This window comes from Rhinopithecus roxellana, chromosome 15 (assembly GCF_007565055.1).
Source record: "Rhinopithecus roxellana isolate Shanxi Qingling chromosome 15, ASM756505v1, whole genome shotgun sequence".
NCBI lineage: Eukaryota > Metazoa > Chordata > Mammalia > Primates > Cercopithecidae > Rhinopithecus > Rhinopithecus roxellana.
In genome coordinates, this window is record NC_044563.1 from 17,517,902 (window position 1) to 17,537,492 (window position 19,591).

General features: G+C 42.3%; 1 protein-coding gene across 9 annotated transcripts in view; it reads right to left on the minus strand.

The window, feature by feature from the left end:
* Positions 1-19,591, minus strand: part of AMBRA1 (autophagy and beclin 1 regulator 1) — a 201,678-nt gene that overhangs the window by 157,440 nt on the left and 24,647 nt on the right. For all 9 annotated transcript variants that reach the window (XM_030918157.1, XM_010371070.2, XM_030918156.1 and 6 more), the window contains exons 2-3: positions 545-799; positions 111-169 (exon numbers count right to left, since the gene is read on the minus strand). In XM_030918157.1, coding sequence (XP_030774017.1) covers positions 111-169; positions 545-679 — 194 coding nt within the window. In that variant the 5' untranslated portion in view covers positions 680-799. The remainder of the gene's footprint in view (positions 1-110; positions 170-544; positions 800-19,591) is intronic.

Below are 19,591 nucleotides of genomic sequence, written 5' to 3' on the forward strand. Positions count from 1 at the left end.
TACTTCAGAGAGCCTTTAGGGACTGACTTGGAAGATCAAGCCAGGCCAAATATACAGAAAGCACTGTTATCACAAATCTTAAGGTTAAGTTACAGATAATTACTAAGTACCTGTCTGGGCTGAAGGCCAATAAGAAGGTAGAGCGTGGACTATCCGGCAGTTCTACTCTCTGGGAGACAAAAAAAAAAAAAGTTAAAATACATAGACTATGTATTTTATAGACTATGGTTCACCCTATCTCAAAAGCACATTAACCATTCTAGATTAGTATTCACAGTGTAGGCTTAAAAACTGGAGACAATGATCAAGCTACAAATTGAGAGAGATAAACCTAAATTACCTTCAGGAAAACTGTCTAGCTCTAAAGGAAAAAGATATTTCTAGCACATTAATTCTTTCAAATTTACAAACAACTCCCTAAGTCAGATATGTCAACTCTCCCACACAAGATAAATATATCCCAACTCTACTGTTAACCCATTCTAAGATCTCATTCTACCATCACCAGCACAAATCCTATGTGAAATATAGCCATTTTCCTTACCTTGCCCTCCCATTTCATCCACCGGGTTTTATCTTCCACCAGCTCCTGCAGAAGCCGCTGAGCTCCCATGGCCCGAGCACCCCGTTCTCGCCCCCAGAGTATCCGGACAGCATTCTTTTCTGGGACAACCTTCATGGTGCTCAGTAGCCACTGTCACACCAGGCCCAGGAAATGAAGGAGCAAGTAACAGCTCCAACACACTGAAGAAGCTAAAATGAGGCCATACAGGTCCTTGTAAATTGTCTTCATGGAAATCTAAGGAATAAAGAATAATGTCAAAGAACGACTATTCTGCAACAACAAGCTTTCCATTGCAAATATAATTCTAGCTCAAAAAGCAAATTATTCTTTTCCTATTTAATGACACTTTCTCAAAAAAGACCCTTCTCCCAGAATTTTTCTTCCAAAAATATTTCATATTCTCATATTCTCCATAGCTCAACCTTATATCTAAAGAAAGGATCAGGCCAGGCACAGTGGCTCACGCCTGTAATCCCTGAACTTTGGGAGGCCAAGGAGGGTGGATTCCTTGAGGTCAGGAGTTTGAGACAGCCTGGCCAACATGGTGAAACCCCATCTCTACTAAAATACAAAAATTAGCCGGGTGTGGTGGCAAGCACCTGTAAACCCAGCTACTCATCAGACTGAGGCAGGAGAATTGCTTGAACCCAGGAGGCAGAGGTTGTAGAGACCTGAAATAGTGCCACTGCATTCCAGTGCCTGGGTGACAGAGCGAGACTCAATCTCAAAAAAAAAAAAAAGATTATTTGGGAGTATCTTCCTCACTCATTTTCTCCTCTCCACTAAAGATCCAGGGTAGAGGACAGAGAAGGAAAGGGAAGGAAAAAAAAAAAAAAAATCAGGTTCTTTTTCTCATCTACCACAAGATGTACAAAGAGAAAACTTCATCACAAATTAAAATTCTACTAAAATGGCAACTAGCAGAACAGTACACACAAGTGCAATGATTGAAGAACAAATTGTGGTCTATATACTGGACTACGTAGCCTGATAAAATGGTCTTTCAAAAGAATATCTACATATGTACAATATTATCCATTGTGGCATAAATGTTTCTTCCAACTCCACTATGAATGTTTTCAAAAAATAGGAAAGTTGAAAAAATAGTACAATAAACATACACTATTCTCCACCTAGACTCAATAATTGTTAATATTTTGCCAAATTTGCCTCATCTAGCTCCATGGATAGAGATATGGCTATATCAAAGTTGTTTTTTGTTTTGTTTTGTTGTATAATTTTGGAATTATTTCAGTAGGTATCAAGACACTTTAACCCCGCATATTTACTTCACTATGCACCTCCTAGGAAGAAGGACGTTCTGCCTCATAACCACAATAACATTACTATACCAATTATCATCGAATACTTCAGTTCTTGTTCGAATTTTCCCAATTGCCAAAAAAAATTTCATTTACGGTTGACTTAAAAAAAAATCCAGAATCTAATCAAAACTCAAGCAATGACTTTGGACGTTTATGTCTCTTTAGTCTCCTTTATCCTAGAATGGTCTCCACGTTTTATGTTTTCATTTGTGACACTAGCTTTTTTGGGGGGGGCGGGGGACACAGTCTCACTTTGTGGCCCAAGTTGGAGTGTAACAGTGCAATCTCGGCTCACTGCAACCTCTGCCTCCTGGGTTGAAGCAATTCTCCTGCCTCAGCCTCCCAAGTAGCTGAGATTACAGGCACCTGCCACCACGCCCAGCTAATTTTTGTATTTTTAGTAGACACCAGGTTTTGCCATGTTGGCCAGGCTGGACATGAACTCCTGACCTCAGGTGATCCACCCGCCTCGGCCTCACAAAGTGCTGGGATTACAGGCCTGAGCTACTGTACCCAGCTGACACTAGCTTTTCTAAAAGATTAGGACAGTTGACTTGTTAGAATGCCTTACATCCTAGACTCAACTGATTGCTTCCTCATAGTAGCATTTAGCTTCCTCTCTATACCTTTATTTCCTGTAAACAATAGGTTAGGTCTAAAATCTTCATTAGTTTACATGTTTTTGGTGACAGTGCATCACAGTTGATGTGCCTATATACCTCAAGGTGGAGTACATCGGGTGGCACATATTTTCAGACTGTACAATCATTAGGGATCATTTGTTGAAATACGATTACTTGGTTGAGGTTGTTAACAGCCAGACCTCTCTTTGTAAAGGAGTATCTCCCTCTTTACAGTTAGTAATCTGTGGCTATTATTTGGCATCATGTAAATATACTATTCCTTCTTAACTTTTTACTTAATGGTTTAACATTCATTAATGATTCTCTCTTGTACTTTTTTAATGGGGGGAGATGCTGAAAATATTGATTTTCTAATTCTATCATTATTTCTACATGTATTATCTGGCTTTCTTGTACAAATAATAAATTTCCCTTAAAAATTGGTGCAGACGAGCTACTAATTCTGTCTTATTGTTTACAACAGCAAAAACTGAGGACAACCCAGCTGTCCATCTAAAGGGTACTGGATGACTAATCTATGACAAGGAAGATTCTCTGGCTACTGATAAGAATAGATGTACAAAATATATTGTCGAGAGAGGAAAAAAAGCAAGGTACAAAACAATATATTGAGTAAAGCTACTTTTGAATAAGAAGAAAAACTAATGGTAATGCACTGGGGACCGGAGGGACTAGATAAATGGAAACAAAAATGGATGTAATACCTGTCAGTGTTTTTGAAATGGAATGTTAGTTTGTAGTTGGTTTTTTTTTTTTTTTTTTCCAGAAACAGGGTATCACTCTATCACCCAGACTGGAGTGCGATGGTGCAATCATGGCTCACTGCAGCCTCAAAGTGCTGGGCTCAAGCAATCCTCCTGCCTCAGCCTCCAGAGTAGCTAACTTTTAAAATTATTATTATTTTTTTTTTGAGACGGAGTCTCGCTCTGTCGCCCAGGCTGGAGTGCAGTGGCTCATACCTGTAATCTCAGCACTTTGGGAGACCGAGGCGGGCAGATCACCTGAGGTCAGGAGTTCGAGGCCAGGCTGGCCAAAATGGTGAAACCCCATCTCTACTAAAAATACAAAAATTAGCCCGGCATGGTGGTAGGCACCTGTAATCCCAGCTACTCAGGAGGCTGAGGCTGGAGAATTGCTTGAACCCGGGAGGTGGAGGTTGCAGTGAGCCAAGATCACACCACTGCACTCTAGCCTGGGTGCCAGAGTGAAACTCCATCTCCAAAAAAAAAAAAAAAAAAATTAACAAAGTAATTAATCAAAAATAAAATACTACATGAAGCCAGGCACTGGTGGCTCACGCCTATAATCCCAGTACTTTGGGAGATCAAGGCAGGCAGATCACTTGAGGTCAGGAGTTCAATATCAGCCTGGCCAACATGGAGAAACCCCATCTCTACTGAAAATACAAAAATTAGTCGGGCATGGTGGTGCACACCTGTAATCCCAGCTACTCAGGAGGCTGAGGCACGAGAAATGCTTGAACCCAGGAGGCTGAGGTTGCAGTGAGCCTAGACGGCGCCACTACACTCCAGCCTGAGTGACAGAGTGAAACTCCATCTCAAAAAACAAACAAACAAAATGCTCGGTGCAGTGGCTCAAGCCTGTAATCCCAGCACTTTGGGAGGCTGAGGTGGGTGGATTACGAGGTCAAGAGATTGAGACCATCCTGACCAACATGGTGAAACCTCGTCTCTACTAAAAATACAAAAATTAGCCAGGCGTGATGGTACGCGCCTGTAATCCCAGTCACTCAGGGGGCTGAGGAAGGAGAATCACTTGAACCAGGGAGGCAGAGGTTGCAGTGAGCTGAAATCATGCCATTGCACTCTAGCCTGGGCAATAGAGTGAGACTCTGTCTCCAAAAAAAAAAAAAAAAAAAAAATTAAATTATGCAGTAAGTACATGTTAAGTGAAAAAAGAACGCAAAATTCTATATGCAGTATAATCCCAACTTTGTTTAAAAAATATTTGGAGAGCTGGGCACAGTGGCTCATGCCTGTAATCCCAGCACTTTAGGAGGCCGAGGTTGGTGGATCACAAGGTAAGGAGATCGAGACCATACTGGCTAACATGGTGAAATCCTGTCTCTACTAAAAATACAAAAAATTAGCCGGGCGTGGTGGTGGGATCGCATCACTGCACTCCAGCCTGGGTGACAGAGTGATTCTCCATCTCAAAAAAAAAAAAAAAAAAAAAAAAATATTTGGAGAAAAAGGACACAAAAGAAATACAATAAATACTAACCATGGTTGTCTTTAAGTGGTGGCATTATTGGTGATTTAATAATCTTAATAGGCAAGTTTCTATTTTTTTTCACTTTTTAATTTTAAGAATTATTACCAGAAGCCCAAACCTCACCTTTCACTTTTTTTTTTTTTTCGAGACGGAGTCTCACTCTGTCACCCAGGCTGGAGTGTAGCGGCACCATCTTGGCTCACTGCGACCTTTGCCTCCTGGGTTTAGGCAATTCTCCTGTCTCAGCCTCCTGAGTAGCTGGGACTACAGGCGTCTGCCACCATGTCCGGCTAATTTTTGTATTTTTAGTAGAGACAGGGTTTCACCATGTTGGTCACACTGGTCTCGCACTCCTGACCTAAGGTGATCCACCCACCTCAGCCTCCCAAAGTGCTGGGATTACAGGCGTGAGCCACTATGCCCGGCCACCATTCATTTTTTTTTTAAGTAGTAACTACTTATTGTAAAAAGCCAAGCAATAATTGGCTCTTTACATTTCACAAAAGGCTGCAATCTAAAGAGTATACAACCAGATGTATCCAAATACAGAAAGAAAAATAAACATTAACAGCCTGTGTTGAAGTTCTCTCACTGGAGTACTAAGACGTAAAAGTCAGAAAGATTTCACAGTAAGAAAACACCAAGTTTGGCCAGGTGCGGTGGCTCACACCTGTAATCCCAGCACCTTGGGAGGCCAAGGCGGGCAGATCACAAGGTCAGGAGTTTGAGACCAGCCTGGCCAACATAGTGAAACCCCATCTCTACTAAAAACATAAAAATTAGCCAGGCATGATGGCTCACACCTGTAGTCCCAGCTACTTGGTAGGCCAAGGTGGGAGAATCGCTTGGACCTGGAAGGCAGACGCTGCAGTAAGCCAAGACCGCACCATTGAACTCCAGCCTGGGTGACAGAGTGAGACTCCATCTCAAAAACAAAAACACCCACCAAGTTCCTAGTCCTACACAGCACAGAGTTACCTAAGGAGTGACAAAGAAACAAATTCTAGCCTGTATCCTCATGATACAGCTCTCATCACTTATTAGTGCAAAAATATGTACTGAAAATATCAACATTTTCAGGCCAACCTCCTGAATAAGCTAAGGATGAACTAACTGGAAGGAAATCATCTCCTTAGTAACCCTGACAACTCACAGATTAGGATCAGAAGTCTAGACCTGAACCCAGGGTTGCCCTTCGGTCAAACTGCCACATAAGTGATTAATTACTAACTAGGAAAGTGCCAAAAATACAGTTCCTATTAGTTTACCTTAACCCTCTACTGCAATTATTTTACCCAACATAAAAAAGTTCAGAAGAAACATTTTGAGGGTCCTTTGTCTTAACAGTGAAATATAAAAGCACTTTCAAAAAAATACATTTAAACCAGCACTTTGTAATATTTAAATCTTACGGATCACAAGGTCAGGAGTTTGAGACCAGCCTGGCCAATGATTTGCACCTTGTGTAAGAAACAGCAGTATTCCAATTCCTAAAAATAAAAAAAAATAAAACCGACCTTCTGACCTCCTGTTACTCAAAAGGAACAATAAAATACAGGTCACAAGTACTGTATGACTAAGAAGTACTGTATGACTAAGAAAACTGTGCTGCAACCTCAGATTCCTACAGGATTCAGAAAGGGGAAAGAGTAGCTACAAATATCAATATCAAGACAAAAATCTAAAGATCAGGATTACCAAAGAACATGTCTATCAATTTCCAGGGACCTAAACACACTAAAAGCTGAAACAAGAGAAAGCTTTTACTGACGGGAAGAAGTCAGAGGGAGTAAAACAATCTCTCTTTCGTCTGAAGAAAAATATTTGCTGTTGCTAGGCCGGGCGCGGTGGCTCAAGCCTGTAATCCCAGCACTTTGGGAGGCCGAGACGGGTGGATCACGAGGTCAGGAGATCGAGACCATCCTGGCTAACACGGTGAAACCCCGTCTCTACTAAAAAATACAAAAAACTAGCCGGGCGACGTGGCGGGCGCCTGTAGTCCCAGCTCCTCGGGAGGCTGAGGCAGAAGAATGGCGTGAACCTGGCAGGCGGAGCTTGCGGTGAGCTGAGATCCGGCCACTGCACTCCAGCCTGGGTGATAGCGAGACTCCGTCTCAAAAAAAAAAAAAAAAAATTTGCTGTTGCTTTAAAAGGATAAGGGACTTCTCTCCTGATATGCTCTTACCAGCCACCTGAGAAGAGATTTTACTGTGTTCCCTGTAAAGAACAAAGGGAGCTAAGTCAAACTGAAGTTAGACAGGGCTGCTGATGAGGAGGAAGTGCCAGTCAATTGTGTTTTTCATTCCTCTTTTAAAAAGGAAGAAGAAACAAGTTTCCCAATCTGTCCCTTAAAGTAAAGCAGACTGAGACAAAGGTTACCAAGAATAAGAATAGTCTTTGTGATACCGTCACACAGTCCCCAAAATCAATTCTCAATCATCAAAAGCTTATCCAAGTAGAAGCTAAAGACATGGCTAGGATATGTACGTAAGACAAATGCCAGTCAGGCATAGTGGGAGGCCAAGATGGGAAGGTTCCTTGAATCCAGGAGGTCAAGACTGCAGTGAGTCATGATTGTACCACTGCACTCTTCAGCCCAGATAATAGAGTGAGACCCTGTCTAAAAAAAAAAAAAGACAAATACCAAGATTCCATCCCATTTCCACACACACATATGCCCACTCCCAATAACATGACTGATTACTTTCCAAAGGTGAGAAGGCAACCACCTTTCCAGATTTTCTCTAATTCTAAGAGATAATTATATTTACTGACTACTCATAAAAACCATTTAAAGAGTATGCCACAACCCAGTGGGAATTAAAAGTTAGATTTAGGCCGGGTGCGGTGGCTCAAGCCTGTAATCCCAGCACTTTGGGAGGCTGAGACGGGCGGATCACGAGGTCAGGAGATCGAGACCATCCTGGCTAACACTGTGAAACCCCGTCTCTACTAAAAAATACAAAAAAACTAGCCGGGCGAGGTGGCAGGCGCCTGTAGTCCCAGCTACTAGGGAGGTTGAGGCAGGAGAATGGCGTGAACCCAGGAGGCGGAGCTTGCAGTGAGCCAAGATCCGGCCACTGCACTCCAGCCTGGGCGACAGAGCAAGACTCCGTCTCAAAAAAAAAAAAAGTTAGATTTAGAGGTTCCTTGTGCAATCTGATTATCTTATGTCAGCAATTTTACTCCACCTTCTAGCTATACGACTTTGGGAATACTTAACCTCTTTGAGGCTTAGTTTCCTCCTTTGTAAAACAGGATCACAATGTCTGCTTCACAGGGTTGTTATGAGGCTCCAAATAAGAAAAGAGCTGTGGAAATATGAATCTTGTTGCTGTTGTTTTTATTACTACTGAATCCTCTCTGAGGTTCACTATGGTTTCCCTCACCAAACAATAGGGCCAACTGAAACCCCAGAGACACCACAATTCCCAAGAGTAGGAGATTTCTAAGATTTAGGCCAAAGGCTGTTACCAGAAAACAAAGTAAAAAGTGCTCAGGGAGACAATAAAGTATATTTATGTGGCAAAAATAATTCATTGTGATGTGGGCTCCCTCTACATAGGTGAAGTGAATTAAAAACCAGAACCAACAATTTCGAGTTGTATCTAAAACCTGACTAATATTTCATACCCCAAATCTTCCCCTTCCTATTGCATTCAGAAGTGTGATTCAGAAAACTATAGACCTGTAAGAAGCTGTTAAAATGGAGTCCAATTTCCTCATTTATGTGAGTAACTACATCTCTCTTCCACTTTGCTATGCCTATGTGGGCAAAGTCTAAGAGTCAAATCAACCATGTAATACTGACATATATTCCATAACTTGATTTAACCTAAGGATATAATTATTTTTTAAAAAGTCCTTTAAATACTAATTCTAAGACCACTTGCATAAGTAAAGTTTACCCAAATGGAAAATTAACTACAAAATTTCAGGCTTTTAATTAGAAGCCTAAAACTGCCCCAGTACTCGTTGGAAACTCCATACGGATGAAAATACACAGGCTTTTCTACGACTGGCAGCTTTGTTTTTATCAATAGGACTTTCCTATGGGCATTTCAGGATACTTCAAGCGACCTCATGTAGGACCAAAGTTCAAATTGTAAGCACCACAAGCCAGCACCCACACCTGACTCCATACAGCTCTTGTGTGACTCTTAGACTAGACTGAATTTGCAGGGGTACAGAGAATGTGGGGAAAAGCATCATAAATTTAGAACAGGAAACAATACATTCCGAAGGCAAACACACCTAGAAGCAGAAAAACTCCAACTATTCCCTGAATTGTGTATCTGTTGTGTGCAAAGGATATCCAAAGATATGGCAAAATGCTAACTGGTTAACTCTAGATGGAGAAGTCATGAGTGATGTTTATTTTATTGTTATTATCCATAACACCCAAATTAGAGACGGTATAGTATAGTCATATATATGAGCCCTGCAGTCAGAATGGTTGATTGACTTCCAGCTCCATCCTTTTCTTGGTATATGATGGTATCTTGATTTCTAGAACAGTTACTTAACCTGACTGTACCTCAGTTTCCTCATCCATAAAATGTGACTATTGATAGTATGTATATCACAGGGCTACCACAAGGATCAAAATATTTACCATGTGAAAAATGCTTATAGTAGAATATAGCTTCATTCTGTAATGAAGAATTAGTATGAAAATGGTAATAAGGTCTGGGTGCGGTGGCTCACGCCTGTAATCCCAGCAATTTGGGAGGCTGAGGCAGGTGGATAACCTGAGGTCAGGAGTTTGAGACCAGCCTGACCAACTTGGAGAAACCCCGTCTCTACTAAAAATACAAAATTAGCCGGGTGTGGTGGCACATGCCTGTAATCCCAGCTACTTGGGAGGCTGAAGCAGGAAAATTGCTTGAACCCGGGAGGAGGAAGTTGTGGTGAGCACAGATCACATCATTGTACTCTAGCTTGGGCAACAAGAGCAAAACTCCATCTCAAAAAAATAAATAAATAAATTTAAAAAATTAGCCAGGCATGGTGACATGTGCCTGTAGTCTCAGCTACTCAGGAGGCTGAGGCAGGAGAATAGCTTGAACCCGGGACACAGAGGTTGCAGTAAGCCGAGATCGCACCACTGTACTCCAGCCTGGGGGACAGAGTGAGATTCCATCTCAAGAAAGAAGAAAGGAAAAGAAAAGAAGAGAAAGGAAAAAGACAAGACAAGACAAGACAAGACAGAAAATGGTAATAAGAACACACAACATTTAATTTCTAAAAATAAAAAGTTCAGGCCACAAAGCCCTGTAAACAGTCAGACAAATTAAATTTAAAACAAATTCTGCTAGGCAAAATGAGACTGTCCACTGTAGAGGTCTCCAAACCATTTCATATAAAAGATCTTACCACTGTCACCTTTTTAAAAACAAAAAATAAAACCAGCCAGGCACAGTGGCTCACACTTGTAATCCCTGCCCTGGCAGACTGAGGTGGGAGGATTGTTTGAGTCCAGGAATTCAAGATCAGCCTGGTCAACACAGTGAGACCCCCGTCTCTACAAAATATTGTTTAAAATTAGCTGGGCATGGTGGCATGTGCCTGTGGTTCCAGCTACTCGGAAGGCTGAGGTGGGAGGATATCCTGAGTCCGGGAGGTTGAGGCTGCAGTGAGCCATGATCATGCCACCACACTCCAGCCTGGGTGACAGAGCAAGGCCCTGACTCAAAAAACAAACAAAAATAGCCCGGCATGGTGATGCGTGCCTGTACTCTCAGCTACTTGAGAGGCTGGGGCAAGAGAATCACTTGAACCGAGGAGGTGGAGGTTGCAGTGAGCCCAGCTTGTGCCACTGCACTCCAGCCTGGTCAACTGAGCAAGACTCAGAGAGGACCTGAATGATACGATACCATGTGGAGAGAGGGAAGCCACGTGGAAGACTATCAAGATACCAAGCAAATAAGTGAAACCTTCTTAGACCTTCTAACCTAGCCCAACCACCAGCTGAAAGCAGACGAATGAAGCACAACTGATGCTACACAGGGGAGAAGGACCATCCAGACAAGTCCTGCCCAAATTCCTAACCCAAGTAATAATGAGACAAAATAAATTTTTATCATTTTAAGCCACTAATTTTGTGGTGGTTTTTTTGAACATTAATAGGTAACTAAAACACTACCCAACCCAATATCGCTGGGCAGTCACTCATGCCTGTAATCCCAGCACTTTGAGAGGCCGAGGCGGGCAGATCACGAGGTCAGGAGTGCAAGACCAGTCTGACCAAAACGGTGAAACCCCATCTCCACTAAAAATACAAAGATCAGCTGGGCATGGTGGCACATGCCTGCAATCCCAGCTACTCAGGAGGCTGAGGTAGGAGAATCACTTGAACCCGGGAGGCAGAGGTTGCAATGAGCCGAGATCCCGCCACTGCACTCCAGCCTGGGTGACACAGCCAGACTCCCTCTCAAAAAACAAAACAAAACAAAACAAAACACTACCTAGTATCTACTAATATCTAGCTGACAAATATCAAGAATTTTCCAGAGAAAACCCACTATCTGCTCAATACTCTAACAAGAAGTTTTTCAGAAAATATGGAAATTAAATTAATAAATTTAGGTAACCAAAGATATCTCAAAATAAATTTATTTTATCACACTGGTAATCCTTTCTTAGGACTCGAATTTCTTCCTCACTAGATTATAAACTCTGTGAGGGCAAAAAACATATCTGTCATAGTCCCAGTACCTAGCACAATGTCTAGCATAAAAGAGCATGAATATATATATTTACTTATATTCAGAGTTGTGAAAAGATCCCAAATGAACCCAAAACTATCATAAACAGCAACATCTGGAGTTTTAGAAAGTGTGGTGGTTATGAGCTCAAAGTCATAAATTCAATTTCTACAAGTCAAATATCTTAAAAAGAAAAACCTAGCCCGGGCACGGTGGCTCACGCCTGTAATCCAGCACTTTGGGAGGCCACGGCAGGTGGATCACTTCAGGTCAGGAGTTGGAGACCAGCCTGGCCGAGATGGTGAAACCCCATCTCTACTAAAAATGCAAAACTTAGCCGGGCGTGGTGGCACGCCCCTATAATCCCAGCTACTCAGGAGACTGAGGTGGGAGAATTGCTTGAACTCGGGAGGCAGAGGTTGCAGTGAGCCAAGATCATGCCACTGCACTCCAGCCTGGATGACAGAGTGAGACCCTGTCTCAGAAAAAAAAAAAAAAAAGTAAAGAAAAGGTTTTGCACCATTACCAACCTAATTTCAGCCAGTAATTTCATTATGCAAATATCATTGATCACAAGAGAGCCAGGCAACAGAGTAAGCAAAGGACTAATCCATCACTACCTCAACTATAGGCAGGAAAGAAAAAAAAAACCCTCAAAACTGGCAGTAAAATTTTTTTATCCTCCTATTTGAAACACAGAATATTAAGAACAAAGTACAGAGGCAGTGGATATTCTGATAGCAGAGATAAGAATATGGGATATTACACCTTTCAAGCTTGAGAATACTAAACACAAAACCTTCATCCTAATTTACTCCCTAAGAAAGCTGATCCTGCAATCTGGGGATATAGGGGTATCAATCAAGTTCATAACAAGAATCAGTGATTTAATAAATAAAGATGGCCAGGCATGGTGGCTCAAGCCTGTAATCCTAGCACTTTGGGAGGCCGAGACGGGTGGATCACGAGGTCAGGAGATTGAGACCATCCTGGCTAACACGGTGAAATCCCGTCTCTACTAAAAAAAAAATACAAAAAACTAGCCGGGTGAGGTGGCAGGCGCCTGTAGTCCCAGCTACTCAGGAGGCTGAGGCAGGAGAATGGTGTAAACCCAGGAGGCGGAGCTTGCAGTGAGCTGGGATCCGGCCACTGCACTCCAGACTGGGCGACAGAGCGAGACTCCCTCTCAAAGAAATAAATAAATAAATATAAGACTAAGAGGTAAGAAGCTTCAATAACTGATTTTTATCGCTGGCTTGTTATATAATCTTGGACAAATCATATCCTCGCTGAATTTCAAGTTTTCCTCCAATATGTAAACTGAAAGTAATAATACCTTCCTTCTATCTTAAAGGAATAAAATCCTTGAAGAATCTTAGGAGAAATGGGTTATAAAATTCCAAGATAAGATTACTACTTTTCAAAATAAAACTCAAGATAGAACAATAACCAGAGTATATGATAAACAGAAGTTCACACAAAGAAGTCTGGCACCTACAGTTCTAAGAGAAAGATTGCAAAGGAAACTACAGTGATTATAAAGAAGAATCACAGAGTATATTATCTCTAATTAACCACTAGACAAATTGAAAACAAATAATTCAACAGAACTAAGATTAATACAATTAAAATTACACACAGTCCCTTTCTTTCCCTTTCTTTATAAGAAGCCAAAATCCCAGAAATAAACTGCCAACAGACAGAACCTGCACCTCTACTGCACACATGCAGCAGCATTAGTTTTTTTTAATATATAAACTCAAAATAAAACTGACCTCTCTACAGGGTATATCACAAATGGGCTAACCATTTTACAAAATGTTTTGAAGATAAAAAACCGAGTAAATTCTAATTACTATAATTAAAATAAGGGGGGAGATGTGAAGCACCAGCTTTCCTGCTATAGGTGTTGCTTACTAGAGCTTAAGTAACTCACAATGATGCTGCCTAATGTCTGAAACACGGGAAAGCTTGTGCTTAAAACAAAGTGTGATCAAAACCGGAAATAGAAAGCCATAAGACCCAAATTTAAGACTGACAATTTTCCTTACTCCCACTTACCTCAGAAGGATGAAGAAAAAAGAAACAAAGTTTTATCTGTAAATTATTCTGGAGAAAACAATGCACTGAGAACACAAGAACTCCTTAAAAGTGAAGGAAGAACAAGGAGGAAAGGACTAAACCAAGAAGAAACTGAAGCTCACTTTTTTGGTTTCAAGCTATCAAAAGAATCAGGAAGACCAAGAAGACTACTCTTAAATGTACAGAAATGGCAAAAGATTTCCTATTAGCAAGCAACAAAAAAAGAGTAGTTTCTGATGGAAGAAATTTCACAGAGGCAAAACAGCTTAACCCCAGAAATGGGAACTGAAACCAGCTGCCTCAAACAGACCTAATGGCTTTGGCAACAACATACCTTTCATCCACCAACAACGTCAGGAGGTTGGAGTAGGGCCAGTTTCAAATCATAAAGGATCACCATCTTTCTATTCTCTGCACAGTCTTTGAGAAAGAGTCCAACTCTTTCCTGGGAGCACCACATTGCCCCCAATTCTTCCTGGAAACCCCTGGAGCTACAGCAAGAATATTGTAAAGGGCCGGGCGCGGTGGCTCACGCCTGTAATCCCACCACTTTGGGAGGCCTAGGCGGATGGATCACCTGAGGTCAGGAGTTCGAGACTAGCCTGGCCAACATGGTGAAAGCCCATCTGTACTAAAAATACAAAAATTAGCTGGGCGTGGTGGCATGCGCCTGTAATCCCAGCTACTCGGGAGGCTGAGGCAGGAGAATCGCTTGAACCTGGGAAGTGGAGGTTGCAGTGAACCGAGATCATGCCGTTGCACTCCATCTTAGGTGACAGAGACTCTGTCTCAAAAAAAAAAAAAAAAAAAAAAGCTTTGAGAACATTAACCCAGGAATCTTCACAAGTCCTAGGACAGATGTGATTACTCATCAGACTAAGAAAAACAAAACCTGGAAGAGGTTAAGAAATTCATCTAGATTCACAGATGAGTCAGGAGCCAAAACAGGATTTGAATTCAGGCTTTTCCTTCAGATAGTATTAGAGCTACACTCCCAATCCTTGCTTGGCTCAGTAGATACTGTGTTCAGTGTTTTCCAATCTTAGAGTCAGCCCAGGTCAGGTTCTTGGCTGACTAAAATAGGGAAAGAAAAAATTTCCCTCAAGGCTTCAAGAAAAGAAGTCAAATTATTAAATGCAGAGTTCTTACGCTAAAAGGCCGAGATGCCACCCTACCATGCCAATCACATTTCTTGGCCAATCAAAAAAAGGCATTTGATTTAAGGCCGGGCGCAGGTGGCTCAAGCCTGTAATCCCAGCACGTTGGGAGGCCGAGACGGGCGAATCACGAGGTCAGGAGTTCGAGACCATCCTGGCTAACACGGTGAAACCCCGTCTCTACTAAAAAATACAAAAAGCTAGCCGGGCGAGGTGGCTGGCGCCTGTAGTCCCAGCTACTTGGGAGGCTGAGGCAGGAGAATGGCGTAAACCCGGGAGGCGGAGCTTGCAGTGAGCTGAGATCCGGCCACTGCACTCCAGGCCGGGCGACAGAGCGAGACTCCGTCTCAAAAAAAAAAAAAAAAAAAAAAAAAAAAAAAAAAAAAAAAGGCATTAGATTTAAGAACCTAGTTATTTAAATCTGAGTAGAAGCTGGATTCCATTTCCCCAACTTTCCAAATAAAGAACACTTAAGGATGGGGAAGAATGTAAAAGCACTGATAAATAACCAAACAAGCATTGATTAAGCAGATATTATGTACTTGGCACTGTTCTAGGCACTGAGGATACTCTAGTAAAGAAGAACATTCTTGCCCCCCAAAAGCTTATGTGATTTTTATAAAATTACATATTAATAATACTTTCAAGTACTGAAAAGGGCTAAAAGGAAAATATGGTAGGTGAAAGAAAACAACACACACAACCTTTTACCTGGGGTGGCCAGAGAAAGCCTCTCTGAGATGACATTTGAGTTAAGACTGGCATCTTGAAATAGAAACCTTGAGAAAAGAGGCAGGTGAAAAAAAATATTTCAAGGAGAATGAAGAGTACCAAGTACTAAGGTCCCTAACAGGTAAGCTTAGTGCATGTGAAAGCCAGAAATAAGGCCAACATGGCTGAAGCACCACTAACAAGGGAGAGAATAAAGACAGGTTGGTACCAGCAGACCATGATAAAATTTGGATTTTATTAAGTGTAATGGGTTACTATTAGAGGATTTTAGCTAAGGAAATGACAAAATGATGGGAATTTGGGCCAGGGTTATAGCAATGTAAGAGATGAATAGTTATACTCAGAATATATTTTGGAGAAACAGCTAAGGGAATTACAGATGCACTGTATGTGAGGTGTGAGAGAGAAATTAAGAGTGATTCCTAAGTTTTGGGCCTAAGTCCCAAGTCGATAGTGGAGACACTTATTGAGAAGGGTTCCACTATATGTGTATGTTTGTGGGTGGGGGAGCAGATTAAAGGGAGAAATCAATAGTTTAGGATCACTTTCTATTTTTCTATGAATATGTGCCTGAGAAAATATGAATTAATTCAGGAGAAACTTAAATTTTTCCTATAAATTAATAGTATAATAAATATAATGCAGCATTGGTTCTTCTTCTTTTTTTTTTTGAGCAGAGTTTCGCTCTTGTTGCCCAAGCTGGAGTGCAATGGCATGATCTCGGCTCACTGCAAACTCCACCTCCCAGGTTCAAGCGATTCTTCCACCTCAGCCTTCTGAGTAGCTGGGATTACAGGCACATGCCACCCCACCTGACTAATTTTTTGTATTTTTAGTAGAAACAGGGTTTTACCATGTTAGCCTGGCTGGTCTCAAACTCCTGACCTCAGGTGATCTGCCCACCTCTCCTTCCCAAAGTGCTGAAATCACTGGGCCTGGCCTGCTTCCTATTCTTAAATAATTATATATAACATTGAGAGTCAAGCAAGGTAGATCACCCCTGTAATCCAGCTAACTCAGGAGGCTAATGGAGGAGAACTGCTTGAGGCCAGGAGTTCAAGACCAGCCCACAACATAGAGAACACAGAGAGACGTCATCTCTTTTTTTGTTTTTTGAGACAGGATCTCACTCTGTCACCCAGGCTGAAGTGCAGTGGCAGGATCTCAACTGAACTGCGGACTTGACTTCCCAGGAGTAAGCGATCTTCCCATCTCGGCCTCCCCAGTAGCTGGGACTACAGGTGCATACAACTACACTCCAGTAATTATCTTTATTTTTTGTAAATACAAGGTTTCACTATGTGCCCAGGCTGGTCTCAAACTCCTGGGCTCAAGGAATCCTCCCACCTCAGCCTCCCAAAGTGCTGGGATTACAGGCATGAGCCACACAGCACCCTGATGAGAAACCTCATCTCTTTAAAAGAAGTCGGGAGCAGTGGCTCATGCCTGTAATTCCAGAACTTTAGGAAGCAGAGACGGCCAGATCACTTGATGTCAGGAGTTCGAGACCAGCCTGGTCAACATAGTGAAACCCCGTCTCTACTAAAAATATGAAAATTAGCTGGGCATAGTGGCGTGCACCTGTGATCCCAGCAACTCAGGAGGCTGAGGCAGGAGAATTCACTTGAACCTAGGAGACGGTGGTTGCAGTGAGCCAAGATCACACCACTGCACTCCAGGCTAGGCTGGCGACAAAGCAAGACTGTCTTAAAAAAAAAAAAAAAAAGCCAGGTGTGGTGGCTCACATCTATAATCCCAGCACTTTGGGAGGCTGGGGTGGGTGGATCACCTAAAGTCGGGAGTTCAAGACCAGCCTGACCAACATGGAGAAACCCTGTCTCTACCAAAAATACAAAATTAGCCAGGCATGGTGGTGCATGCCTGTAATCCCAGCTATACTTAGAAGGCTGAGGCAGGAGAATTGCTTCAACCTGGGAAGTGGAGGTTGCAGTGGGCCAAGACTGCACCATTGCACTCCAGTCTGGGCAACAAGAGCAAAACTCCATCTCAAAAAAAAAAAAAAAAAGTAAGAGCAATCTTACAGCCTTCTTAAGTACATGGCAGAAAAATCCCAGTATTAAAAAAAAAAAAAGAATCCCAGTATGTATCCAATTACATATGAACTGATAAAGACAAGTGATAGAATGTAACACATACATATACTTAAAGCAACATATTATCTAATATTCATTGAACATTTGCTACACACTTGGTAGTGCTAAACACTTTATCTCACTTTTTCCTCACAATGATACTATGAAGATGGGTACTGTTATTCCCGTTTCACAGATCAGAAAACTCGGCTTAAAGAGGCTAAATGACTTACCTAAGTGAAGGAGAGATTCAAAATCAAATCTGTTTCAAATGAGCAGTATTGTATAGTGCTTTAACCATTATACAATACTGCTTCTATAAAATACAGAAAAAGGGCTGGGCACAGTGACTCACACCTGTAATCCCAGCACTTTGGGACGCTGAGGCAGGCAGATCACGAGGTCAGGAGATCGAGATCATCCTGGCTAACATGGTGAAACCCCGTCTCTACTAAAAATACAAAAAAAAATTAGCCGGGCGTGGTGGCCGGCGCCTGCAGTCCCAGCTACTCAGAAGGCTGAGGCAGGAGAATGGCATGAACCTGGGAGGCGGAGCTTGCAGTGAGCCGAGATCGCGCCACTGCACTCCAGCCTGGGCCACAGAGTAAGACTCCGTCTCACTAAAATAAAATAAAAAATAAGGCCAGGCGCGGTGCCTCAAGCCTGTAATCCCAGCACTTTGGGAGGCCGAGACGGGTGGATCACGAGGTCAGGAGATCGAGACCATCCTGGCTAACACTGTGAAACCCCGTCTCTACTAAAAAATACAAAAAACTAGCCGGGCGAGGAGGCGGGCGCCTGTAGTCCCAGCTACTCGAGAGGCTGAGGCAGGAGAATGGCGTGAACCCGGGAGGCGGAACTTGCAGTGAGCTGAGATCCGGCCATTGCACTCCAGCCCCAGAGACAGAGTGAGACTCCGTCTCAAAAACAAAAATAAAAAAAATAAAAAAATAAAATAAAATAAAATAGAATAATAAAATAGAATAAAATAAAATAAAATACAGAAAAAGAAAAAAAGCTCTTTTCATGTCCTCACACCTCGAAAGTCATAATTAAAAAGATCTGATTCAAGAGATGAGGAGAGGGAGAAAGAATTAGTAAATCTGAATGAATCTGAGTCAGAACACAGTGACTCATGCTATAACCTTGGACAAATTCTATAATATCCATGCCTCAACCTATCTATCTAAAGAAGGAGCTAACCTCACTGGAGGTAACCATTATTTGCCTCCTAGTGGGTTATGAATATTAATTAGTATTTGCAATATATGCACAGATCAGATGAGACAAGGAAAACTATACCATCTCAAAAACTATTACTGCTTCGATATCTACAGCAAGGCACCAGAAATCACGGTAAATAAGTTACGCGCACCAAGAATGTAGAGTGTAAGTACTCTACAAATAAATCATGGCCAGGTACAGAGGCTCATGCCTGTAATCCCAGCACTCTGGGAGGCCAAGGCTGGAAGATCACTTGAGTCCAGGGTTCAAGACCAGCCTGGGGCCGGGCGCGGTGGCTCAAGCCTGTAATCCCAGCACTTTGGGAGGCCGAGACGGGCGGATCACGGGGTCAGGAGATCGAGACCATCCTGGCTAACACTGTGAAACCCCGTCTCTACTAAAAAATACAAAAAAAACTAGCCGGGCGAGGTGGCGGGCGCCTGTAGTCCCAGCTACTCCAGAGGCTGAGGCAGAAGAATGGCGTGAACCCGGGAGGCGGAGCTTGCAGTGAGCTGAGATCTGGCCACTGCACTCCAGCCCCGGCGACAGAGTGAGACTCCGTCTCAAAAAAAAAAAAAAAAAAAAAAAAAAGACCAGCCTGGGCATCATGGTAAAACCTCATCTCTACAAAAAAATATAAAAATTAGCTGGGCATTCGCCTGTAGTTCCAGCTACTCAGGAGGCTGAGGTGGGAGAATCACTCGAGCCCAGGAGGCAAAGGTTGCAATAAGCTGAGATTATGCCATTGCACTCCAGCCTGGGAGACAGAGGAAAATTTCCTCTTAAAAAAAAAAAAAAAAGAGAAAGAAAAGGAACCACATAATTTG